The 26,859-nt window shown below is 47.5% G+C and overlaps 1 protein-coding gene across 2 annotated transcripts in view; it reads right to left on the bottom strand.

Annotated features, from left to right (window-relative positions):
- DSCAML1 (DS cell adhesion molecule like 1) overlaps positions 1–7,120 on the bottom strand; it is a 165,313-nt gene extending 158,193 nt beyond the window's left edge. Inside the window, exon 1 of one of the 2 annotated variants that reach the window (XM_079954906.1) lies at positions 6,915–7,120. In XM_079954906.1, coding sequence (XP_079811032.1) covers positions 6,915–6,966 — 52 coding nt within the window. In that variant the 5' untranslated portion in view covers positions 6,967–7,120. The remainder of the gene's footprint in view (positions 1–6,914) is intronic. The other variant, XM_079954905.1, reaches the window with a different exon arrangement.
- Between the last annotated feature and the right edge of the window lie 19,739 nt (positions 7,121–26,859).

Raw genomic sequence — 26,859 nt, 5'->3', positions numbered from 1 at the left:
AGGGGCGGAATGGATTTTTAATAGAAAATGGAAGTTATGGGATTGGTAGTAGTTATGAGACAGACGCATAGAGTTAAATCCATCTAATCTCCTTTACCATTTAACGGTGAGCACCATCCTAATTCCATGTTTCATAAAACTGCCTCCAAATCACCAGGAGAGATTAAAAACATAGAAATAGCCTTGCAATATTTTTAAAACAGAAATCACTTCTGGCATCTGGTCACAATCCTTGGCTGTAACCTACATATCAAAGGCATTAATTTAGACCCAACCTTCGGCACTGGTACAGAAGGGAGGATGGGATGGCAACAGAACAGCAGCACCAAAGCGAAGATGCACAGTCTGTGTTCCCAGCACTGAAGAAAACACATTTCGAGTTCTCACAGAGCAATCTTCTTAAATTGTAGGAAATTGCAACCTAGAGGTATTGAAATATTAATACTTCGGCTTTGTCCGGGGAAAAAGATTCATTTTGTCATCATTCTACCACAATATTTACTCATCTTCCTCACTGGACTTCTTCAAGTGTTGCACTGCTAGAAGGAACCTGGGAAAGAAAGGTGAAGGTCCCTTTCTGTCAAAGCAGTCGTCTGCATCCAGCACACGTCTTGGGGGCAAAGCACAGAGATGCTTCTGACCCCCTTCCAAGCAGTCATCTTCTCACCCTTCCACATGTTACCACACCCTCTAAATATCATAGACTGAGATGCTACACTGGCCCAGCCTTTGGACCGCAGGTGAGACCACAGGGAAAAATGATCTTGCATGACAAGAACATTGCTCTTCTTTTCAAGGGTTAAAAAAACATTTATGATGGCTCTAACCTGCTGAAGAGATGTGAGGGGAAGTGGGCTATTTTATTTTATTTTTTACAGTCCACCAGTTAGCAGCCTTTAGTGGAGATTTTATATTTTACCAATCAGATGAATTCAGCAGGGAATTCCGCAGTCAATAGGGGCCTCACCTAAGTCACAGGCTCCTGACAGGTCACTGCCAAATGGAGCTGCTATCCTCAAAAACAAGAGGTAAAGATACAGATGCCACCAAGAGTTGAGTAGGAATCAGCAATGGTGGCTGCAAAAGTGGGGCAGATGTCCACTCCATCAAACTTCAAAGGATGCAGTGGTTTACAGGTACAGAAATTTCAACCTCACCATGAGCTTAGAAAGCTGCTCCATCCTTGTTGCCCACCCTACTGATCACAGGCTGTTATTGTGCACAGGTATTGTTCATGGGTAGGGGGTAACAAGTCAATAGCAAAATGTGCAGAGCATCTCTAGGTTAAGCTGTCTTTTCCAGGCAGCAATTCCTCCTCCATCGAGCCTTGCTCCCCCACACCCAAGTATCATTCTCTGAAAGCACACTGAATGGTGAAGGGACTGAATGGTGGAGTTAATGCACAAGATGGACTTGGACAACATGTTCAGTGGAAAAAGGGGAGCAAGAAGAAGCCGGAGAACCCCCAAAACTGCCTTGCCATTCCCACCTAGAAGCTAAGTAACAATGAGCCACAAACAGCTTTTTGACAAGAGGTGCAAGAAGCTGCCAGCAACCTTTGCTTCCTCATAGCTTGTTTATGCCCTCTTTTTTTAAAAAAGGGGGGTAAAGTGGACTTCTGAATACTGCAAGGCCAAGGCCACCTTATCTCCCCCTTATATGGCTTCAAACACAACCAGCTATTACACCAGCCACCCTTGGACTATGTTAGGAGACATTCTCTCCTTGGATGCAATCTATCTGCTGTAAGTGTAGAGCTTAGGAAGAATTTAAATAACTTGCTTCTTAATTTAAAAAAACAACAACCTTAGCAGCTGTCAGAATAAGTGAGTGTGTCAGGGACACCAGTGCCGAGATGACAAGGCAAACAACCAATTCTAAGGGATCAACCTGCCTCTGGAAGCCATCAACCCTTACCCCTTTTAGCTATCACTCCCAATGGCTCATTATCAGGATCTGAACTATGAGGAGAAGGGAAGGAAGGATTTCACCCAAAATAACACAAGCCGACCACTGCCTCAACCCTTTGATTAAGATATTGGAGGGCATTGCCTCATGGCCCACTTTATGACAGAGTACTTCCTTGCCTCTTGCTCCAGAGGGCAGAATGCGTCAAAGCGCTCTGTGCTGCAGACTCTACATCCATCAAGAACAGGGGTCAGCAACCTAAGACCTATGGGCAACAAGTGGCCCATGGGGGTCATTTAAAACCGGCCCTTGGACCCCTGTCACCCGCTCGGTCAGCTCCCATGTGCCACGCTAAACCAGTGTGCAGCAAAGCGGGGACCGCCTTCCGTGACACTGGCAGGCATCCCGTTGGCTGTAGGAAGCTGCTGCAGCCAATGGGAAGCTGAGCACGCCTCCTCCGCACCGGAAGGAGTGCCGGAAATAGCATTTGCGCATTTGTGCACACGCCCGCACTCTGGCCCACCACCGCGTCTGCAGGACCATGAACCAGCCCAAGCCACAAAAACTTTGCCGACCCCTGATCAAGAGCATCCAGGTTAACAGTTCCCTGTGTAGGAATGAGGAGCTGGCATCCTTCCTGAAGTCTTGACTGGGACAGAAACAGCTAAACACTGGAAACCAAGTGGCAGCAGGGAAGAGACTGTGGTGCAACTGAAGTAATTACAGTATACAGAAGCCCAAGCATCTCCTTTGCCACACCCAGAACACCATCTGCATAGTCATGCATCCAATACATGCCTCACCCCAATGGCCCCAATGAGATCTCCCTTCCCTGCCACAGATGTCCCACACCCCTTACTAAGCGCACACACACACACACACACACACATATATATATATATATATATGAAAACTCACCACATTAAATTTGCAAGGATAATGTGGTGCATCTGTGGAGTGGGTGTTTTTGTGTTTTGAAGCTTTGTTATGCAAATGACTCTGGGATTTTTTTTAATAAAGCAAGGTATACAAGTTGAAAAAATAAAATATAAAACATACAAGGAGAGGCTATGCACTGCTTGAAATTGGGCTGATCAGCCATAGGAGGGCAGTGCACCAATTTCTGGCACCCAGTGTGAGTTTTGTTTCAGCTTCTCTCAGCTCCATTCCATTTTAGGCAATAGGCAATAAGCTGTTTGCACCATTTTGAATACACAAATTACTAATTGCCACCACAACTTCCCTTGCTGGGAGAATCTCTGACCCAGCTCCATTATTCTGCAAGTCTAGAGAAGGCAGGAGCTTTCAGAAGCCTCTCTCCAGAGTTCTGTTCATCTCACACAACCGCCATGTCTACCGGGCACTTCAAGATAATGCACACATGGTTCAAATGCACACACTCACACACCTCCATCAAGGATACGCTAAAAGTGAGCTAGTGGGGACATTACAGCCAAGCAATGCTATTCGGCACATTGGCAAAGGCCACCAAATCATTTTTTTAAAGGAAAAATATTTAGCTACATTTTAAGGGGAAACCTCTTTGAATGATTTGCCACAAACTGAAGGCTTACTGAGGATGAGGAAATACAAACAACAAACACAGATGGAAGAAAAAGCTGAAATCCAGCATATTTTCCCCCCACTTCCATTCAGATACAATAAATAATTTTGCTCCTTTCCGATTTCTCAAGGAACTGAAATTGAAGAGGCCTTTCAAACTGCTTTTCCTAATATGGAAAACTGGCTTCCCAATTGCCTCCTTCTCTGGTATAGAGTGGCAGGTGGTTAGTCCATGCTGTTTGGAGAAGGGAAGAAATCACACCTCCTGGCACATTGCAGAACGTGTGGGCCGCCATGTTGGGAGGATCTGAGCCACAGAATGTGAGAGACGCCTCAGCTCTTCCTCTCTCACAGAGCTCCTCCGCTGCTGGGAATGAGACAGGGGGGCTCAGGCAGCCCCTCCAATGCCAGCCTAACAGGGGGAAGATAATGACAAGAGAAGGGTATGGAGGGTGCTTACGAAACAAATATGAAATTCTGCCCACTCTCACCGGTGCAGTTAACACCGGAGGGGGGAGAGATGGCTACGTGTCACTAAATTCCATCACCAAGCCTGGAGCCAAGTTGTGCCCAGCTTGCTCTCAAGAGCGCCAAAAGCTCCAGCCGAGATAGATAATGGGGGTAGCACCCCCTAGATTTTAAAGGTATGCTGCTTGGCAGCCAACTTGGGGTTTGGAGGACCCCAGGCAATGGGTCATCAAGGCTTAGCAGTCATGCAGGGGTGGGCAACTTCCCCTGCCCCCCATCCGTTAGCTTCCAATGCCGCTGCTATTTAGCAGAACCTGGAACATGTCAAACCAGCCCTTTCTCTACAGCTTAATGAGGATCCCATGTTTAATTTCTAAGACAAACAAAGCACAATGAGGGGGAGGCACAAGGGAGGGAACAGAAGTGGTGCAAATGGGAACTAAATAGCTGCCTGATTTTAATACGAGAAAAGCTCCACATAAATAGGATGCAGCAGGAAGAGGTGGGGTGGAAACAGAATTGCAAGCATCCCCCACCACCACCACCACCCTGCGCCAAGCCATGGATACCCAGCCATGACACTGGACATGTCTGCAAAGCAATCAGAGTTGCTCACATCCCTCTCCTCTGCTCCCAAGTCATAAAAGCAGTGACACTGAGCTCTCTGCCCAGTGAGATACCCACATACACTTGTTAGCCGCCTGTATATAAATCTGGGAAATGGGCTCCAACCCATTGACGGTTTTTTCCTCAAACTTTAGTGTTCCCTTGGATCAAATGTTTATTTGCTTTTTTGTTATAACAGAGCCCTTTTCTACAACACAAGCCCATTAAACTGTTGTGCTTAGATGCCCAAATATATTAAGTATCCAAAAGGCTTTTCATGCATTAAGCAATATCATTTCTCACCCTAATATAATGTAACCTATTGTATTGTTATTCACTTTCTAGAACTGCTCCATTTTAACACTTTCTAACAAAGAAGCAGTTAGGGGTCCATTAAAAAAAATCATGGCTTCCAAAAAGGGGATGAGGCTGTGCGAGATTCTGTTGAGGAAGACTCAATTTGGTCTTCTCAAAGACTGAACAGCTGCTACCACCAAAGACACTTTCCCAAACCACTGGGAATGAAACTAATCAATCAATCTAGTACAAACAATTATTATTTTGCCTGTGAAAAAATCAAAGGGAATATAGCACACATTGTGTGTGTTTTCCCCCCTCTTCCTTTTGCACAGTCAAAATGCAAATGCAGGCAAATCAGATGCTGGCATGGATAACAGAGACAAGCAGAACCTCAACACAGAGAGATCTGGGGGGGATGCTCCCCCCAAAAACAGACAAGCCCTAGCTTTAATTAAAAAGTTACTTTATGATTAATAACTGGTATTCACATAACTATTCTGCCCAAAACAAACAAAACATTTAAAATGTGCTAAAACAAACAAATAGGTATTCTTTCTACAGCAACCACCCAATTTCTGTATGTTGCTCTCTTAACAGTCTGTCTGATTGGAGCCAAAAGAAGGAGAGACACTTTGCTTTGCTCACAAGGCATGACAGGATAAAATCTCACAGTGGAACCTGTGAAAGGGAAGGCAGGCAGGCAGGCACCCCCCAAATTGCAGCGCTTGCATGATTGTTCTTGTGGATTGTGCACCAAACAGATGGCAGAAGCTGCAAATTGCCCATCCTTTTATGCAACACAGATCGATTACACTAAACCGGGTTGTAATTTCATCCGATGCAACATCCAATTGCCTTCTGGTTACAATGGCTTCATTAGTCGGGGCCCAATTTCTGTACAGAAGACCCCCAAACCCCAGCTTCCAGTTCCAAACAGAACCTTGCTTCTTAAAGAATTGCATTGCCCTGACAACTGAATTGGCTCATATCCCCCCTTTTCCAAATCTGATTCCTTTCCAACTGCTGGGCTAGATTTATTAAAGCACTCCTAGAGGGGAGGCTGTTATTTTAAAGGCATATCAGGGTTTGAACTATCTTATGGGATTAGAATATGGCTCAACGTTGACTTTGACAACTGGGGACAGAAGAACAAAGCTCTAAAAGTATTGCTGGCAGCTTTAAGCCTTGGAATTCTTGCTTGAACACACAGGGAGATGCTGCCTTGGTATCTATTCAACATTCACGTAATTAAATACATTTCTGCAGAGATGGGCTGAGGAGAGGCGGGGGTGCGTTATTTTTAATTTCCCTGATGAATGAATTTCAGAGGCTACAAAGAGTTAATGGCAATAATTGCCAGCTCAGGGATCCAGACTTGCTCTCTGCCTGCCCAGCCTGTGCCAGGCTCCCGGGCACAGCCCCTGCTAACCCAAAATTCACATCCACCGGAACAGAAACCCAAAAACAGACAACACCAACATTCCCCAGGGTTGATGCTTCTTCTGGGAGAACCTGGCAGGAGGGGTGCCCTACACACACATGCACACACACACACACATATTTGGGGGAATGTGGGGGGGAGGGACACACAAAGCAAAGCAAAATATAGGCCATCCCCACCTCAAGATGGGGGGGGGGGGGGACAGAGCTAGCAGCATAGCAGCTCTGACAAATCTGAGAACTCCCCGTGCAAAAACAAAAAAAACCCTAGAGTTCTGGGTCACATTAGGATCGTTTTCCACAACGCCCACCAAGCACCTTTGGGGAAAGAGGACCTACACACTGGTCAAAAGCAGACCAAAGTGCAAGTCCGAACTAGCCCAAGCACCGGCGACGGGAGGGGGGCGCCAGTGTAGGGTGCCCCCTCCGTCGCTGGCAGGTCAGGAATCACCCTCTTCCCCGAAGCCGAAGGACGCTTCCACCGCGAAAGAGTCAGAAAGTGCGAGGGGCTGACCGGGAGGAAGAGCTCCCTGGAGCCGGGCGCAAGTGGCGTTGGGGAGCCGCTAGAAAAGTTCCCGACCCGACGGGGCGCCGCCGCCGCCGCCGCCGCCGCCGCTGCCCTCGCCTACCTGGGCTGGTCCAGGAGTTGAGCAGCAGGAGGCAAGAAGTGACCAGCCACATGCCATCCAGGGGGGCCGGTGCCGCGGGCGGGCGGGCGCCCTGCCTCTGCCGCTGCCCGTGTCCCTGGCCGGCCCTCGCCAGCTTCCCCCGTCGTCGGATGCTCCGCGCTCGCCTGCCCTCCTGCTCGCTCGCTCGCCTGCCCGCCTAGCGCTGCGCCCAGCTGCTGCTACTGTCAGCCGGCGAGCCAGCGAGGGAGCGAGCGCGCAGGAAGGAAGGAAGGGAGGAGCGGGGCGGGCTCCCACATCCCCGCCCACACAGGCCGCGGGGGGAGGCGAGAGGGAAGGGGACGCCTCCCTCGCTCTCCTCCAGCGCTAACCTCCGGCCAGGCAGGGGCAGGTGCGCTCGCGGGCAGGTGCCTTCCCGGGGCTGGGCGCGCGCTGCCTGCCCGCCCGCCTGCCCGCCCGCTCTCCCGCGCCCTTGCGAAGACCACCCCGAGGAATGCAGCCCAAGCCGAGGCGCACCCAACAGCCCTCCTCACCTGGACGCTCCTAAGCCACCAAATCCGCGCTACCACGCCAGGCAGGGGCAAGAGGTCATCCCGGCGCCCAGCCTCTGTCCGGACTGGCTCAAAGGCTCTGATCTTGTGGACAGGCTGACCTAGGGCTTGGAATTGCTCCAAGCGAACATGCACGGGCATCGCTGGCAAAGAGCTGCCTACTGGGTGCACCTCGGCTCTCTTCCCTTTGCTCTAGGAGAGGGGCACTGGAAGGCACTTCCCTGCCCCACAGGGGCAATTCAGTTACACCCAAGGATTCCCCCAGCAACTCTGCAGCTCCTGCAGTGCTCACAAGCCCACAGCGCTGAGGAGCTACCTCCGAATCATCAGGCAGACCCCTGTGCCAAACCTAAGCTAGATCAGAGCCTGGATGGTTGTGAGAGACATCTGTTGCAATGCTGTGTACATTTTAACACAGGGGTGGGCTGAAGGTAGATCTCCTGGATCCAATGGGTTTCTGACTACCAACCAGTTAAGAAAAGCAACAACAAAAAGGCTTTATAAAATACAATAATAATATTGCTGAGACAAAGAAAGCTTGGGGGAGAACCAGTATACTAGTAAGAGTTTGTGTGTATGTGTGTATACACTAGTATACTGGTTCTCCCCCAAGCTTGCTTTGTTTGTTTCAGCGTGTGTGCACACACACACACACACACACACAATCAAGTCTGAAGTCTGCCTTACCCTTGTTCTTAAAGATATGAATTCTGGAATCAGAATTGAAAGTGCCCTTGGAGGCCACTACTTCTTCAACTGGTGGGTCAGGAACCACTGCTAGGATGTTGCCTGATCTAAGGTGGGTCACAACCATAGCTGTCAACTTTCAGATTTGAAAATAAGGGATCAGCAGCCTCACCTGTCCCAGGGACAGTCTACGGGATATCTAACAATCCAGGATAGCAGCGGGAAGCAGTGGGAAACAGCACTGGAATAAGGGAATTTCCCGCAAAAAAAGGGAAGGTTGACAGCTATGGTCACAACAGCCCCACTATTGCCACTATTGCATGCTTTTACAAAAACTAAAGAAATGGATCCCCATGTTTGAAGTGGCCCCCATTGTGTGTGCTGCTGTACATGCACAGCTGCAGCTGAACATCCTTAAAATGTATCCTGGCACCAGCCACAGAAGCAGAACCTCTCATCCAAGAGCTAACAGTGCAATCCCAACCCCCAGATATTCCAGTTGGGAGAGGTAGCATATATTCCCATCTCTTGGTGAGTTGGGCATGAGCCAGCATAAATGGCTTAACCCACCATATCTGCTTACCTCAACTGAAAGAAACCCCCTGCTGGTTGCTGTTGTTCTGATGTAGAGGGCAAAAAAGGAGGTATGTCAAGAGGGCAATGGAGGGAATGGACATGTAGAGGGCAGGGAGAGGAATGAACAAAGTTGCCCTGCATCCTAACTCTCTTCATTCACTTGTCTTACCCGCAGAACCAGGGTTGTGTACATATTCCTGTTCACTCTGCATCTGGTGCGCACCAACGACTGCTTTTGGAAGTGGTGTCCACACATTAGACATTGTCCCTGTCCATCCTGCATGTTTCCTGTAGTTTTCTTTGACATGTGGCATTTTGAAGTGCTTTTCCCAAAACCAGCTTCGACCCAGATTGGGGAAAAAATAACCTAGCTGCATTTTAAGCTGGTAATGTGTACACAGTCTTGGTGTACACCACCCGGAAACGCAAATGTATCTTAAATTCACCCCTAAGGTAAAGGTAAAGGTACCCCTGCCCGTACGGGCCAGTCGTGTCCGACTCTAGGGTTGTGCGCTCATCTCACTTAAGAGGCCGGGAGCCAGCGCTGTCCGCAGACACTTCCGGGTCACGTGGCCAGCGTGACGAAGCTGCTCTGGCGAGCCGGCACCAGCACAGCACACGGAAACGCCGTTTACCTTCCCACTATAAAGCGGTACCTATTTATCTTCTTGCACTTAAGAGTGCTTTCGAACTGCTAGGTGGGCAGGAGCTGGGACCGAAAGACGGGAGCTCACTCCGCTGCGGGGATTCGAACCACCGACCATACGATCAGCAAGTCCTAGGCACTGAGGTTTTACCCACAGCGCCACCCGCGTCCCCAATTCACCTCTAGGATAGGCAAAAAATAAAGATTTATACTGTCTCCATCCCACCCTCTGGCCAGGAACAGCTAGAATATAGCTTATCTTACACTGGAGATGTGTTGGTGCATCGAGGATTGCTCTGCCATTAAGTACACTCTTCACAGCACCATGATGGCCACGCATCCTTTCCTGACCAATCATCACAATTTTTCTAATAGTGTCTTGCCACTCTTAACCTTTGGATGGGCTGTTTCTTGTCTCCCTGCCCACCAACCCCTTGAGACACATCCAGCCTTCATGCCTTGCATCCTGGCAAGCTGCACACGGAGCTGCCTCAAACTCACTAATTGAGTGTTACCAGTTAGTGAATGAAAGGCACTTGGCCCTAGAGATGTATTTCAGGTCAAACATTTCTAGCCACAGTACAATGTTCTAGGATGGGACTGCCCAAGCAAGCCTTACAAGCCTGTCTGCTGACTAAGACCAGAGGAAAAGTACATATTCTGCAAATGCTTGCCCTTTCTTAGGGCTGGGCAGACACTTGCTCCAAGGACACAAGAACACCCATGCACCATTTCCCAGCAGCACCAGAATTCCTGGCTCAGCCCTGCAACCTATGCATCTGGTGTGCAAAGCAGCATCTGAGCTGAGCCCCATCTTCAAGCCACAACAGAGTCTGCCTATATTCAGCATTTCCCCATCAGTGGCCCTCACTTCAGCCTAGGCAAAGAGCCTGTTCTAAAAGCAAAAAGTCATCTGGATCTTTAATAAGATCTTTAATAAGATCCAGAGGTCAGAGGGCTGTATAGTATCCTTTGACCATAGCCAGTGCTTTCTCTTCTGCCTACTACATTCTCCAGGACAAGGAATCACTATTCATCTTGCCCAGCAGGAAACTGAGGCAGAGTGATGCCAAAGATCATGCCATAAGAAAGACACAGAGCCAGGCAGTCCAAAAGTCTCCTTCCTGCCTCCCTCCTCAGTTTCACTCTGCCTTGCTGCTCAGTGCTTGCCCTCCTTTTAAGGCAGAGCAGGGGAGTTTGTGGCCCTAAGGAAGAGAAGTAGCCCAGTGGTGGAGTATCTGGCTTGTACATGGAAGCCCCGGCAGCATCTCCAGGTAGGGCGGGTACCTGAAGCACCAGATTTAGGGCAGTTCCCCCACACAGGGTACTAAGTTGAGGGGCACATAATAATAATAATAATAATAATAATAATAATAATAATAATAATAGGTATCTTATGAGAAGATCTATTAAAAAGCAGCTGTATCAAAATGAATTATTGTGAAAATAAGAAATACTTGGAGGGGGAGTTGCCAAATTTTGTTCTTGCTCAGGACACGGTATTACCCTGGTCCGCCCCATTACCTCGCAGAGGCGCTGCCAGTCTGTGTAGACAATACTGAGCTAGCTGACCCAATGATTCTAACTCAGTACAAGGCAGCTTCCTATATTCCGGATGTCGCCCGACGCCATCGACCCTAGCTAGCCAGTTCAGCCAAGGGGGCCCGCGAAAGTCAGCGCGGTTTCAAGGGTTGCTGTCGATCGCCCCATGCAAGAAAGGAAGGCTCCACCTTCCCCAGAGTTTAGAGCTCCGCCTTACCTTTTTAAAAGCCTTACCTGCAAGGCCCTAGCCGGATACCTGAAGTCCCCCAGCACAATTCCCTGTCCACCGTTTCTCATAACTACCTGGTGCACACACGCGCCCACCCGATGGGCGGCGGCGGCGGCGGCGGCGACACGCTCTCCTGTGGTTAAAGGGGGTGAAATGAATGAATTAGTGCCTCCCGTCCGAGACTCCTGCTTCCCTTCCTCCCTACCTGGGGCCCGTGGGGTTTGGGACTAAGGGGAGGCCTACACCCCACCCACGAGTGACGGGCTTCCCAGAGGCGTCTGACGGGCCACTGCGAGAACAGGGCGCTGAGCGGGCCGGATGAGGCCCCTTTGTCCTGGCTTTGGCTTAGGCTCCGAAGGCCCCCCGGCTATGAGTCGCCCCACACACCGGGGCCCAGTGCCCACTTTCACAGCCCAGCGGGGCTCCTCCTACCGGCGCGGGAGATTCCAAGTATTTCTATCCGCCGCCTCAATGTCCCTCAAGGCCAGGCCTCTTGGCGAGCGGCAGCCTCGGCCTGCGGCTCAGTTGCCTTCGGCTTCCTGGGCTCCGTCCCGCCACAGTTTCCCGCCGCCGCAACGGAGCGGGGTCCTGAGGGCCTGGCGAAGGGGCTCCATCGGGCGCCGGCTCGCTCGTTTACCTTGCGAGGAGGAAGCCCCATCGAAGAAAAGGGCCGCGCTTCATTCCGAGCACCGCGGCGCCGTCTATCGTCTCTCTTCCGAGGGCGGGAGAGTTGGGCCTGGCAGGCTCCCTCTCAGCCCCAGGCAGGGCCTGCTTTGCACACACCGTGTTCGTTTTTATGGATCTGATACTTTTTAAGGGTCCCACGTGCCCCCTCCAAGCATTTCGGAGTAACCAGGACAAATATCTACACACAGGAAGCGGCTGTTTGAGGCTCAGCTGTACAGCCGCCCACCTGCTGGCTATTGAGTTCTGCTTGCCTTGACTGAAAAGCCTAGAACACCTTGCAATGCCAGGGACACCCAGCCTGGTCCAAAATAAAGCCAAGACAACACTCTCAGGACAATCGCCTGTTTTGGTTTTGTGTTGCACGTAACCCTGTGCATTCTCCTCAGGGTTGCACTTCTGTTATTGGGTATCAGAATTCCCCAGTGCTAAGTTGTTGTATTCTTTGCCACGTGGGAAGTGATGGTAAAAGGAATATGGAAAAGTCTTTTTAACTTGCAAAGTAATGAACAGCACAACTTCCCCCTGATGGCTGCCCAGACACCTTATTAACAAATGGGCTTTATTATTATTATTATTATTATTATTAATAATTTTATTATTTATACCCTGCCCATCTAGTTGGGTTGTCCCTATAGGTTGCTCCCTCAAAAAACCTGTTGATTATTACCCTCTGTTGATCTCTGTGTCCAGTATCTGTGATTTCTCTTCTCCAACTCCTCTGTTCAAGGGGGAACTACCCCAATATTATTGATGTGGATAAATCACAAACTTTTATAAACGGAGGCAACATGGAGGGGTTCCATCATCTGTTAGGCAATGTTTGAATCTCCTTTGTGGCACAAGAACTGCAGGGATCCCCTCAGCCAACCAAAAGAAGAGCCAGCATCCACCTCAGTTCTTGTCAGTTTGCAATAAAAAAAGAATATTTTGGGGTACAAGGAGGACTGAAACACTATTTTTTATGGAGGGTGAAAGGAAAATTTATTACCAAGGAGTACAGCTTTTTGGCGAACACTTTGCTATTGATGGATAAACCTTTCAGGGACCAAAACAAAGGAAGGGAGAATCACATGTGTGGCTCCATTCCAGCTCAGCCTTCTTGTCCCTGCCAAGTGAGTCTCTTCAGCTACATTTAGCATTCAGTGCTCCTGCTATTGGTAAGTCATCAGAATATATCCCAAGTTCTGCTTTCTTGTTTCTTCTTCACACCCTCTGCACCAAACAGCTTTAGTGTGGCTGCCCCAGCAATCCTAAATCTGAGTGGGTCACTTCCTTAGGAAGTTTCTTCAGAACAGAAGACCTCAGGATCTGTGTGAAAGTGAAGCATAGGGAGCTCCACTGTTATTAGATGATTTGTGTAATGGAGCCCACAGATACCCCATGTAGGGCATTTGGCAAGTAATCAGCATTGTTCCTGGGAGCTCAGTGGATACAGGGACACTATAGTCCATAGGCATGGATTAGAACCCACCTAGGACGTGGGTGGCGCTGTCAGTTAAACCACAGAGCCTAGGGCTTGCCGATCAGAAGGTTGGCGGTTCAAATCCCCGCGATGGGGTGAGCTCCCGTTGCTCGGTCCCTGCTCCTGCCAACCTAGAAGTTCGAAAGCATGTTAAAGTGCAAGTAGATAAATAGGTACCGCTCCGGCGGGAAGGTAAATGGCATTTCCGTGCACTGCTCTGGTTCGCCAGAAGCGGCTTAGTCATGCTGGCCACATGACCCGGAAGCCTTAGGCCGGCTCCCTCGGCCAATAAAGCGAGATGAGCGCCACAGAGTCGGTCACGACTGGACCTAATGGTCAGGGGTCCCTTTACCTTTACCTAGCTTGCAAAGAGGGTCCACACCAAATATCTCCTCACAATCAGTCATAAGCTGGTTGAAGTCTTTTGATCAAAAAGCTTCCCTAAACCTGAAAATAAACAAGAGCAAAACAGAATTTGGGCCACCAAATTGCCTTGATTATATTCACACAAACATCTCAGACTTCTCAAAATGGGACTTGGTGAAATGAAGTAAAACTGCCCTCCAGTGAAACTGGACCCTTCTTGGCACTTCCTCACCATATGCCTAGGCTGCCCGTATGGGATGTTAGTCCTCTCAGTTCCCTTCCTCTTTCTTTTTCCCCTTTTGCTACAGGAACAGGAGCATCTCACTACATGCAACACAGTTGTGACAGGGAATTATATTGTCCAGATCAGAGGGCTTCTCTGGATAGAATTCTCACCAATTTTCATACAGGTTTAGCAACTATCCATTGAAAGTGGTCCAATAGGCTTTCGTCAAAACTTTAGAGTTGCACACAACTGTGTGGTTTAACTCAAATGCATTTCCCAAAATCAATAATAGCATAATACCTTTGTTGGGCCATGCATTTTTGAGATATTGCCCTTTAGTTTATTTAACCAAAGTGAATTTATCAGAAGCTGAGATGGAAGGAACCATTTTTATTGTCAGATATCAGACTGCTAATCCAGTATGGAAGATGTATGTGGCAGGTTGCCTGCCTAGTGCAAGGAAAGCAGATCTCACACTTCATCTGGGTAGTGCTGGGGAGGAGTCTTGGCAGTTTTGGTGCCAACAACATAGGGAAATGCAGTTATGCAGCCTTGGAAACAAAATTTAGGTTGCTAGGTAGGAAATTTGAATCCATCATGTTCAAGCTGTTTTTTTCAGAAAAGCTACCTCTTCCACACTCTGGATCAGCTAAACAGGTGGAGCTAAGGGTCTTAATGTGCAGATGAGAATGGTAGTGTCAAGAGGAGGAGTTTGATTGGTTAGGCACTGGAGAATGTTTAGGGACATACTGAATAGAAGCTCCACTTGAACTGAAATAGAACAGACTGCTGGTGTTCAATACCAAAAATGTGACAGGAAGGCTTTTAAACTGTCTCCTAGGGGAGTATCCAGTTTGGAAGAAACCATCCATAAGGGGTGAGGATGAAAATGGGGGCAGGATAGTTCTAGACTGTGAAGGTGCAGTGAGATATTTTTGAAAATGATGCGCAGTTGTGAATCTGCTTGGAAAGTAGGATTTCCTTTTGCAATCAACACATGAAATCTGTTGATGGAAAATAAATTGTTTATTATAAGCAGTACGCAACTTGGATAATATAACATTTTTAGTTCTAAACTAACCTAAGATGAAGAAAACAAAGATGGCCATGTTTTCCCCTTTGTTCCCTGAAGAGATAGTTCCAAGATGGCCTTGCAGCTTGAGGTCCGAGAGAAGTGAGGAAGGGGAAGCAGAAGTTAGAGAGGATGCAACTTGAGAATATCAGTCTTAAGATCAAAGGATGGGTCAGCATAGAGATCAAAGGGAAAGAGCCAGTTGAGGGATCTGGAGGTGGTTTACTCTTATCTGTCTTAACCCTATGCAAACTCTTTACTGCAAGCTGTGTTGCATCCCTAATTCCAACAGATATGATAGCCAGTCAAAGAAGCCAAAGGGGGAAACAAAGGTGCTATAGACAGTGGAAAAGGGACCTGTATTGTTGTTTTATATACTAATGCCAGAAGCCTCTGAGCCTAAATGAGGCACTTGAAGAGCTTGGTTTTCAAAGGAGAACATAATGGAAACTGGATAAATTGATAGAACTATGCACTGCAAGTAGTTCTTCTTTCAGCACATTGTTAAACTATGGAATTCACTTTCACAATATACGGTATCTGAAGAAGTGTGCATGCACACGAAAGCTCATACCAAGAACTAACTTAGTTGGTCTTTAAGGTGCTACTGGAAGGAATTTTTTTATTTTGTTTTGACTATGGCAGACCAACACGGCTACCTATCTGTAACTGAATAAGTGCAGACATTGATAACTCATCAGAGGGCCTTTCCTGCCAAAGGAGACAGGGTCCCTAATCGATTTTCCAAATTTGAATTTAACTTTTGATCCAATACTGAATTGGACAGATTTAGTAGTGACCATTTATAAGACACTCATTGGGAGAGGGGTTTATAAGCAGAGAGCTGTGATGACCTCAGAATAAAACTGTGCCCAGCCCAGGCCTTCTGGGGATTGTGGGGGTGGGGACACAGGGGCAGCCAAAAACGATGAATGCCAGCGTATCAAATGTGTTGAATTCTGGTACCAAAGATAGTACAATAGAGGAGACTCTGTATGTCCAAGAGGCTTGACTTCCCCAGTCATAGGAGCGAACTCCTAGGGGTCGAGCTCCCTTCAGTCTCCCTCAAAATATTTGAGGGGCCCGGGGGCCCCCAAAGTTGATAGGCATTGCCATTAAAATGGGGTGGGTGTGTCTTGTGATTGATTATGCAGGGCTTACCTGACACACACATACAATATTTTATTCAAGTTGGCACCCCTGTCCCCAACCCCTTTATGGAGCAGAAAAGATTTGCCGTGAAATATTAAAGTTGTCCATGGCAACTTGAAAGAAATCACGGACTGAGAACTTGCATTTCTTCTCAAGGTGAAAACAGCAGCAGGATTTAAGCTAGCAGATTTATTGGCAAAAACTTTTTGTGGACAACAGTCTGAAGAGCCTCCAAAATCTGCAGCTCAGCCCTGAAGGAGCTGTAGGTTGTAGGGCAGCCTCATTCTTTCATGGAACAGTCTGAGCAGCCCATTTTAGGGTGGGGCAGTGTCCAGATAAAAAAGGTTATTTTCCAACAAGCTGTTACTCCTGGGGAGCGCCATTCCTCCTCTTCCTCCTCCCACCTCTGGGAAGCCACCCCTTGTCTGGCAGACGTAAGTCCTCCTGGAGAGACTGTCTACGCATACCATGTGTCCCATCTGATTCTTCCATTGCCTTGCTTCCTGTGGGAAACGTTTTTCAGCCTGAAGGCCACACTCCTCTCTGGTAACCTACCAGTGACCACACATATACCAGTGGCGGGAATGACGGGGCAAAAGTGACTAGAGCAACAAATGCAAATGTTACCTTTGTACAGTTGGCTCATTTCTGCACACAATTAATAATAATAATAATAATAATAATAATAATAATAATAAATAATTTTATTTATATCCCGCCCTCCCCAGCCGAAGCCGGGCTCAGGGCGGCTAACAACAATCAAATAATCAAACAATCAAATTCTGCACAAGAGGCATTGCAGAATTAAAGGACACATTCCAGCCATGCAAAACACTTGGGGTGTGAAGCAGGGCCAGTGAGGGATGTGACATGAGGGCCAGAGGGATAGACTTGAAGGGCCATACAGTGGTACCTTGGGTTAAGTACTTAATTTGTTCCGGAGGTCCGTTCTTAACCTGAAACTGTTCTTAACCTGAAGCAACACTTTAGCTAATGGGGCCTCCTGCTGCTGCCGTGCCACCAGAGCACGATTTCTGTTCTCTTCCTGAAGCAAAGTTCTTAACCTGAGGTACTTTTTCTGGGTTAGCGGAGTCTGTAACCTGAAGCATATGTAACCTGAAGCATATGTAACATGAGGTACCACTGTATTCTGTTCCCCAGCCACGGCCTATATCTTCAGCAACAGCAGCTAGTCAGCCCTTGTGGAGCAGCCTCTGGATGAAAGAGCAGTCCCTTTTACCATGCTTTAATGTCCAGGACCTTTGTCCTCATCTCAGCGGCCCACAAACTAGCATGTGGAACTCTTTATGTCTTCTAGATTAAATATGACTAGGGTGGGGTGCAGTTGAACAGGTGTGTAAGCTTTCTAGTAGTGGTGTAAAGAATGGCAGAGATGTTTTTCTCCCTCAAAAAATGCGGGATGACCACAAAAATTTATTTGTGGCAGGTTTGCAATGGGGGGGGGGCACAGGGGAGTATGACTTCATCACACGACTTGCAAGGTTGGTTCACTGTCACAAGGTAATAACCACTAGCTTTTAGCTGCATGGGAGTTGCTGCTTGACATACTCTTGTAGCCCCATGCCAGACCATCTGTGTACCTTTGTCAAGAGAAGGAAGCCATTCCTTCCTGCACCAGCATCTCTGGCCCTGAGGGGAATGGGCAATACCAGAACAGACAGAACATTATCACTTTTTGTATTTTTATTTATGTGTTTATTTTGACAGGTATCCCCTGCCTTTTATGATGAAACAAAACCCAAGGCAGCTTACAAGTAAAAGAGTAAGTCAGACAAACTAAAAACAATCCCAATAATAGCACACCTGCAGTAAAAACAGCAACATAAAAGCCATTATCAGCCACAAAAGCTGTAACTAAAAAAATTGATCAGGATAAAATAGTTTTAAGAGCACATTTGAAATCAAAAAGTATTCTAAATGCATTTGTACCTCTTACTGGAAAAGTGCAGAATTAGACCAGAGATAAGCAGCTCCCACAGGACTCTGGCAGGGTCTGAATTGTGCCTCATATGGCTTTTGAAAAGGAAGAGACAAATTCCTGAGAGAGCCAATGTCTTATCAATAGCTAATGGAGCCTCCATGTTCAGAAGAAGTCTGCATCTAAATGCCACGTCTGGGGAACAATCAGTGGGAGGAGGCCTGTGGTCTTCTTGCCTTGCTGGGGGGCTTCCCGTGATCTTGTGGCTGGCCTTTGCTGGAAGCAGCAACCTTAGCAAAATGGACCATCCTCGACCTGATACGGCAAGGCAGCTCTCAAGGGTCAGGAAGGAGCTGCTTTCCTCTATCTTTCGTTGCAGTGCTACTGCTCCATTTCCCCCTTTGCCTATTCAACTGTCTCCACTATCCTTAATAAACTCATCTTTGATTTACTATAATTGGACACAAAGTGTTCTGTGGTTAACAGGAGGAGAACAGAGATAAGCTGGTCAATTCTGGGCTAATGACTCTCCGGAGGCAGGTATCTTTTTTCTCATTCTTCTTCTGCATGCCAAAGGTCTGAGTCCAGGACAGGCAGTGCCAGATATCCCTGAAGAATAGCAGCAGAGCAAGTTGAAGACTGAGAGGTGGTGCTCACTTGTGCCTTGACTGGGCTGCAAAGGGCATTCCCAGAAGAGGATGTGTTGCATACTACTTTAGGAGAACACCACAGTCCCTAAAACACTGTAGGAAACCCCACTCCTGTCTGTGAGGTTGTCCAAAAGAGAGGGGCCTGGAGCTGTGCTCAGATGGGAACATTGCCCGTCTAATGCGGCTGAGAATAGAACAATATATCTTATAGAATGTTGAATGGCTATCATGTCTTCCTACAGTGCTCTTTCATTGCCTAGTTCCACCCAACCTTCATTTAGACAATCATGAACATTTTTGCTCAATATCTCCTGAACTGAATGCTCCCCAGATCTTGCAAGCTTTTCCCTGGAGTCAAATTTAAAAGCTCGTCTGCTACCTTTTTTTGCTATTGAGTGCCAGCAGTCGGTTCCATTCCATTCAAGCAGACCTTTTGTAGACTCGGCACCCTACATTGGTGCTGACGTGTGCAACAACCAAGTCCTTCCCAGCCTATCAAGAAAAAGCATGACACTGTCGCCGTCATCACTATTGTTTATTTATGAGCTGCTTTTCCATGTTAAGCCATGCTCAAAGCAGCTCACACATCAGGAAGTTTTCATAAGATAATTCACTAACAATTACAAGGTATAACAAAATTTAAATAGTCATATAAACAATATGCTCGTTAAATCACATATTAATGAAAAGACTTATCAATGGATTTGTTTGATGTTAAAGAAGAAGAAACCAGATGAAAGTAAAAATCACACATTTCCAAAATTAAGCATCTTGACCCCAGCAACAGCCCTTAAACAATACCACATCTTGTCAATCTCTATGCACCAGGATCAACCCAGAAGGTAGAAATGGGTAGGGCAGAGAAAGAAAAGGCCACAGGAAATCAGTCCAGAACATAGTCCAGAGACAAGATTAGGCAATGGTCCAAGCTCAATGCCACAGGGAGTCCAAACAATGTACAGCAAAGTTCAAGAACCCAAAACCTGCACTGGTCCCTCCAAGAACAACTGCAGCTGAATAACCACCGTCGTCTTTAGCATCTTCCTCCTCCAATAGCACCATTGTTATCAATGAAGGCATAACTGTCTTTAATGGCTAGGAGTGCCTTTTACCTGTTCTTGTTGGGAAGCTGCAGGTTATACAGAACATGATGGCTGGAGTTCTGTACGGAGTAGCCTACCACAACCATATTTTATCAGTTCTGAAGGAGCTGTATTGGCTGCCATCTTTTTTACTGAGCCAAATTCAAGGTGTTCTTGCTGACACGAAACTCTGTGCAACTTGGAGGCTGGATATCTGAAGGAACACCTTCGCCCCTAATAGTCCCAACCTATTGCTAAGATCATCAGAGGTGGCTGTCCCAGCAAGTGTAAGCAGCAATCCAAGGAAATGCCTTTTCTGTGGAGGAACCAACTCTCTGGAGCTCCCTCACCTCTGAAAAGAGGCAGGCACCAATTGCAATGAGTGTTTGATGCCATCTTTAAGACCCACCCTTGCTGGCTACTGATTCCCAGCTTGGATTAAGAGGTAGAGCTGGAAACAGTGGGTGACTTATTGCAGGTCTTTAATACGGTGCTTTTTGTGCTGCTCTGGTATCTCTCAGGTTCCCTAGGCTTTGGCAGAAGGTGTCATCTGAGGAGAAGAGGCGTCTCCTTTCAAAGCCATTCTCTTCTTTGGTTTCTCTCTGGTGTCCAGTTCCAGTGATACCTCCTTTCCTAAAGGGAGCTGTGGTAACTTTAACCCCCTATGAAATGGAGTAGGTACACATGATGACAAGGGGCTCTGGGCATCTCTGGGCCACGATCGCTGGCAGGGGAGATGGTGCCTCGTTCGCTCGCTCGCTCGCTCTCCCCATCTGCGCCCGACACAGAACCCTGCTAGGTCTTCCATGGCGGAATAAATGAATGTTTGCAAAGCACTTTTGAGACCTGGGGCGGAAGGTGTTGGCGCTCCACGAGAGGCAGCCTCCGTCTCCAGATCTAATCCCCTCCCCCAGAGGGCTGAGGCTCAAACGCTCGGCAGAGGCAGGAGGCTGGGGCAGATGGCCTCTCCTCAGGAGGGTGGGGGATTAATTATTTCCTTCCAAGAAAAACAAAAAGCTGCATTTAATTTACAGAAGCAGGAAGAATATGATAGAAATCGACCAATTAATCGTGCCTATGCCAAAGCCTCACAGCTGAGGGCATTGGAGCAGCTCTCGCCCCTGCCCCCTTGTGCACCTAGGACAAAAGCTTCGCGCGCGCTGAGCGCTGCGCAGGCAGACCATGCGCTCCCGGGTTGGCTTTCGAAGGGGGTTTCCAGACTCCCGGGGCTCCCGGGTCTTATCCCAGTTCGTTGCTTTTCCGCTGGAAGCTGCGTGCAGATTTGCAATAGACTCATGGGCGTAGCGGGGGGGGGGGCAGGGGGCAGTTGCCGCCCCCTCCCCATGAAGTAAAACAATAGAAATAATTAACTAACGTTCCAATCACATCGGTTCTGCCCTCCCTCCTAACAAAAGTCCTGCCGCCCTAACAAAAAATCCCGACGTGTACCCTACGTGTTCATCCCGGTGTACCCCATCTGCCCTACTGCGTGTCACCTTGCTGGGTGGGCGCGGAAAGGAAACTCACCTCCGCATCTCATGTTTTAAAGTCACTTTTCATCCATTTCTATACATTATTTTGGCAATTTGCACTGAAATGCTCCCCCCCACCACCACCACCATAATTCCAGTGCTACTAGTTCGATGTTAGAAAGCAGAAGAAATTAGAAGACTCCGCGGGGGGGAATTAACACAGTGTTGGCACCAATCAGAAGGACCAAAAGGCAGCATAGGGTGTGTGTGTAAAAATCAGTTGTTAACTTTGCACTAAAATGCTTTTTCGTTTGAGCCATTTTGTGCAAATAATTTAATATTTTAAAACAGTAATAAACACAAGCACATGTTAAAAGGTTGATTTAAAACACCACCACCTGGCTATAACTGCTTAGCCCGGAAAGAGGTTTCCACGCCCAAGGACCTCACTGCTTTTAAAAGCCGGAAGACTAGCTCGGCGCCGAGGCGATCCACGTGGAATGTACTGCTTTCAAAAAGCAGGATTTTCTGCAATTGGAGGGGGGAAACGGAGGGAGCACAGCGAAAGCAACCTTTAGTTGACGATGTCGTGTAGCTGCCAAGCAAAGGATGTTCGTTCCCTAGAGGAGAGTGGAGCGGATCATGCAAAACATAACTGAGGCTCTCCAGCCTTGGGTTACTTTCCCTTAAGTAACTAGCAGGGGGTGCTACGCTAGCTAGCTCCTTAAAGCACTATCAAGTTGTTTTTAACCCTTTTAGCTCAGTGTTGTTGTTTAGTCGTTTAGTCATGTCCCACTCTTCGTGACCTCATGGACTAGAGCACTCCAGGCACTCCTGTCTTCCACTGCCTCCCACAGTTTGGTCAAATTCATGCTGGTAGCTTCGAGAACACTGTCCAACCATCTCGTCCTCCGTCATCACCTTGTGCCCTCAATCTTTCTCAACATCAGGGTCTTTTCCAGGGAGTCTTCTCTTCTCATGAGGTGGCCAAAGTATTGTTGCCTCAGCTTCAGGATCTGTCCTTCCAGTGAGCACTCAGGGCTGATTTCCTTAAGAATGGATAGGTTTGATCTTCTTGCAGTCCATGGGACTCTCAAGAGTCTCCTCCAGCACCATAATTCAAAAGCATCCATTCTTCAGCGATAAGCCTTCTTTATGGTCCAGCTCTCGCTTCCATACATCACTATTTAGCTCAGTATTTCCTTTCAAAATCCCATCCAAACCTACAGAGCAGAAGCAGGCTGGGGCAAAGCAGTACCACATATTTCAGAGCAGAGGCATCAATATCCTTGTCTCCTGGTGCTATTTGTCAATCCTTGGTAGGCCAAAGAAAAACTCCCCCCCCCCCCGCAAGAGAAACCCACCGAAGAAGTTGAGCAGAGGAAGAGGGCAGGTGGCATTAGCATGCATCCTTAAGGGTTACACTACCACTTTCATTTAAAAAAGAATCCAAAGTCGCATTATTAGGACCAACAAAAATGCCACAAAATAGTGAGCAAGCTTTGAATTCCCCAGAACTGTTCATCAGGCAGGTTGTTGGCCAAAGCAGTGGTGCTGGTGGGGTCCTGGTGCTGGTGGGGTATTGAGAAAAAGGCAGGCTTGGTATTGAATCATAAATCTCTGCATTGTTCAAATGTTATTTTTTGTTGTTAGAAGGGGCATGGCAAGGGGGTGTTGTCATGGTCGGTGCCACCACTGAATTCAAAGCAGCTTCAGAGTAGTCTTTCAAAGCCAGGAGGAGGAGGAAGAAGAGGAAATATTAAGAATATAAAAACATCTAGTCCAGCATCCTGCCCTTGGGAAGCCTAAAAGCAGGATCTGAGCACAACAGCGCTCTCCCCACCTGCAGTTTCCAGCAACAGTGTTTATTTTATTTTATTTATTAAAGATTTTCTTGTTTTACAGAAGTATATATAATGTCTCTCATATTTTTTCCATGTAACATTTTTACAAATCAGTTTCATTTGTTGAGACATTAGTGAGGGGGGGGGAAGGGGTGGAGGGGGGGAAGATGGGTGGGGTGGGGTTGGGTGGCAATGTTTCTATTTTGCTTAATGTATGTAGGGTTTCGTGTCAGCGTTGCTCGTGCCGGTTCTCTGCTGTTCATTTGTGTTTCTTTGGTGGTGAGAGAGGTTGGGGTTGGCCTATGGTTTGGTTGTTTGTTTGTGATTGGCTGTGGTGATCTTTGTTTTCATGTGTGAGTGGGGTGTGTGTGTGTTTTGGATCAGGTTAGCCATATTGATTTGTATGCTGTTGGTGGGTTATTGTCATTGGCTTGTTGGGCTGTGTATGTGATAAAGGGGAGCATTCCAGGGTAAAGGCGTCTTCTTCTCCCCGTGTCAGTTTCAGTTTATTGGTTAATTTTTCTAGTAAGGCTGTTTCCCATACTATTTGGTATCATTGGTGGTACAGCTTAGCCATTGTGGTTAGTAGTCACTGATAGCCAACGCTCTGCTTCACTGGATGTCCCCAAGTTCTATTGTGTTCTCTTTTGGATAGTCTCACAATCCCTTTTTGTTTTAACCACCCTGACAAATTCAGCAAACTCCAGCAAACTTAGCCACTTCATTGTACAGCCCAGCACCTTAATGATGAGTTGTATGCATGTGTGTGTGTGTTTCCACTAAGAAATTGTGTTTCCACTAAGCCCACATCTACTTTGGATTACTTCCAGAGTGCATGTCACCCTTCCTACACAATTTGAATGCAACTCTAAGGAATATCAGGAGCTGCCATATACAAAGTCAGACTGCAAGTCCCTCTAGCTCAATTATATCTACACTGACAGGCAGTGGCTCTCCAGGAGTTCAGGCAGGGGTCTCTCCTTGAGGACTGAACCAGGACCTTCTGAATGGAAAGCAGATACGCTTTCAGTGAGCCATGGCCCTCCCTCAAATTCAGTTGGCACAATTTGTGAGTGAATTTATAGGGGCTCTGAAAGAGCCTCAGCAATTGGGGGGTGGGCACCGGGAAGAAATCAGCTAAGGCACATACACCCCTAGAGATCCAAAGCTGTTTGGCTCTTGAGAATTAGCATAGGCTCACCAGCCAAAAGCTGTGCATTATAGTTTTTCCTCAAGAGCTACCATCTTTCCAGTTATGCACTTTAAATATCTTGTCCTACTTTGACTTCTAGGGTGAGGCTTGGTTTTGTAAACTTTAAATGGATAGGCATTTGGGAGGAGGCATTGCTGTGTCTGTGGCTTGACCCCTGGCACTCTGCCCCTCTCCGTCAGCTCTCAGGTCCCCAGGGCCCCCTCTACAAGGAGACTAGTTTGGCTTCTTCCAGTTGAACCCTAATGATCGCTCATATTTGAGTTTAGTTGCTGATCCTGGACAGATGGTCTCAGGAGGTATCAGGTCACAGAGTTTGTGGCTCACATGAGCCCCACCTGGCTGGTCTGCAATGGGGCGCACACACAGCCCTCCCTGGGCTGCTCACTTCACCTGCTATTGACACTAGAGCAGCTTGTGGGTAGGAAGCAAGTTGAGGTGGATAGGGTAACGCAAATGCTGTGCTGCGTGCCATCTGGTGCCCAGACAGCACTCCCCCCCCCCACCCCGCTTAGGAAATCCAGCCAAGGCTTTTCAGCCCCCTTAATCTGTTCACTTCAAGCAGCAAAGGACCCAGCAAGTGGGCCGCCCCATCTATGTGGATTAGAGGGATGATGTGGGGCCCAAGCATGGATGGAAGATGAGCAAAAGAGGATGCAGAGAACTGGCCACATTTGGAGCATAGAAAGGAATCTTTGTTTTGAGGCTGCAGCCACCTGGGGAAATGATCCCTTATTATTTTTGAGACGGTGACATTCTCTTGCTTAGGACAGTTCGGTTTTGATGGCACATCGAATTCTCAGAAAGCACACACATTATTTTGGATCCAGGTTTAATAAGTCATCCCCTGTTTCTTGTATATAAAAGTGGGTTTGTTATTAGCTTCAGGGGCAGGGTTGCCTCTCTTAAAGAATAGGCAAGGGCCAGTTTCCACTTTGGGGATGGAGTCTTCTGCACCCTTGTTACCATTGCCAAATACTGTATTTATAATGATTCACTAATGACTCCATCAGTGACATATGAGCCAACTCCTAGGGGCTAAAGGGTCTTCGCCCCTCCAAAAATATTAGAGGAGGCTGGGCCCATCAAAAGTTCATTAGCGTTGCCATTCAAATGGTGTGTGTGCACTACATCATGTGATCTATTATGCAGGGCGGGGCTTGCCTGCCCCCCAATATTTTATTCAAGTTGGCACCTCTGATCAGTGACATCACTTCCCATCCCTGCAGAGAAACCTCAGAGATATTTTAGCAAGCAGTTTGCTTGCTCAATGGATGTATCTATCTCTGAAACTTTGCCCACCCCTTGAGAAATGCACCCCATGGAACTTGCTTTAACTATGACAAGGTGAGAGAACAAATCACACCTTTATCCTGCCCTCTTTGCTTAGTGTACACATTAGACCAATAATCCCCATCCAATACATTGCTCCTTCCTCTATATATAGCAAATACCAAGTTTGCATTAAGGCAACCTGCTCTGGGAACCACCTATTCCCCTTCCTGGTTAGAAGCAGGATGGTGACAAGTACACAAAAATTTGAATATTCATCTCCTTTTGTTAATGCTCTTGTTTGAATATATAAACCAAACTTTAAGAAGCTCTGGATAACATAATGTGCCTAGCTTATAATTTGCAATTCATGGTTTGTGAATTCTCCATGTTATTTACACTCCCTTCCTTTGCCCAGCAAGGAAGCCAAGCACTGACTTCAAGAGACTCCCTGCAATGATACAGAAAGGAGAGAAGGTGTCGTGCTGATGGCACCACACCCCAAATACCTGAACAATTGGGCATGGGGCCAAATTAGGCCTACCAAGGGTCCTTGTTTCCCCTACCTCCCCCACACCTGATATCAGTGATGGGGCAGGTAAATTTATTGTTGCAATTGGGTGTGTTCAGAGTGTACATTCCTAGTTGTTCCTCTGCAAGCAGGGATTGCCCTTGCTCATTTTAAAATTTGCCTGCCATCTGCATTTTACTGCCCCACACCTTGTTACAAAAGGCTACGTTTATATGAATGTTCAAAACTTTGCAGAAAAATAAGGTAAAGTTTTAAGGCATTCCAGCGTATGTATAGAAGGCCAGCATTTCCAGCATAAGTTTTGTTGAAAATGTCCTGGAGAAGGATGGATCTGGAGTCAGGGAAGCAGAGGCCGGCTTACAAGGGGAGAATGTCTGAGACCGGGGCTAGGGACTCCTGGGCAAAATGTATACCCAGGCTGACCTCTAGTGGCCCTCAGCTGAACACCAACCCTTTGTTTCACACATCTAAAAGCTTCTGTATGAACTTAGTGGGAGAGTCTGCCAATGGAAACCATAGGGCCACTGCAGCCTCCCTAATCATAGCACATGGTTTGTTACCTCACTCAGTTTGTGTATACATGAGGCGATCTTTTACATTTAAGGTGGATTTTTAGGAGCTCTAAATTGGAGGCTGGAGGGACGCGGGTAGCGCTGTGGTCTAAACCATTGAGCCTAGGGCTTGCCGATCGGAAGGTCACGGTTCAAATCCCTGCAACGAAGTGAGCTCCCGTTGTTTGGTCCCAGCTCCT

The sequence above is a fragment of the Podarcis cretensis genome (genome assembly GCF_951804945.1).
Source record: "Podarcis cretensis genome assembly, chromosome: 15".
Lineage (NCBI taxonomy): Eukaryota > Metazoa > Chordata > Lepidosauria > Squamata > Lacertidae > Podarcis > Podarcis cretensis.
This window is presented reverse-complemented; position numbering and strand designations above follow the sequence as displayed.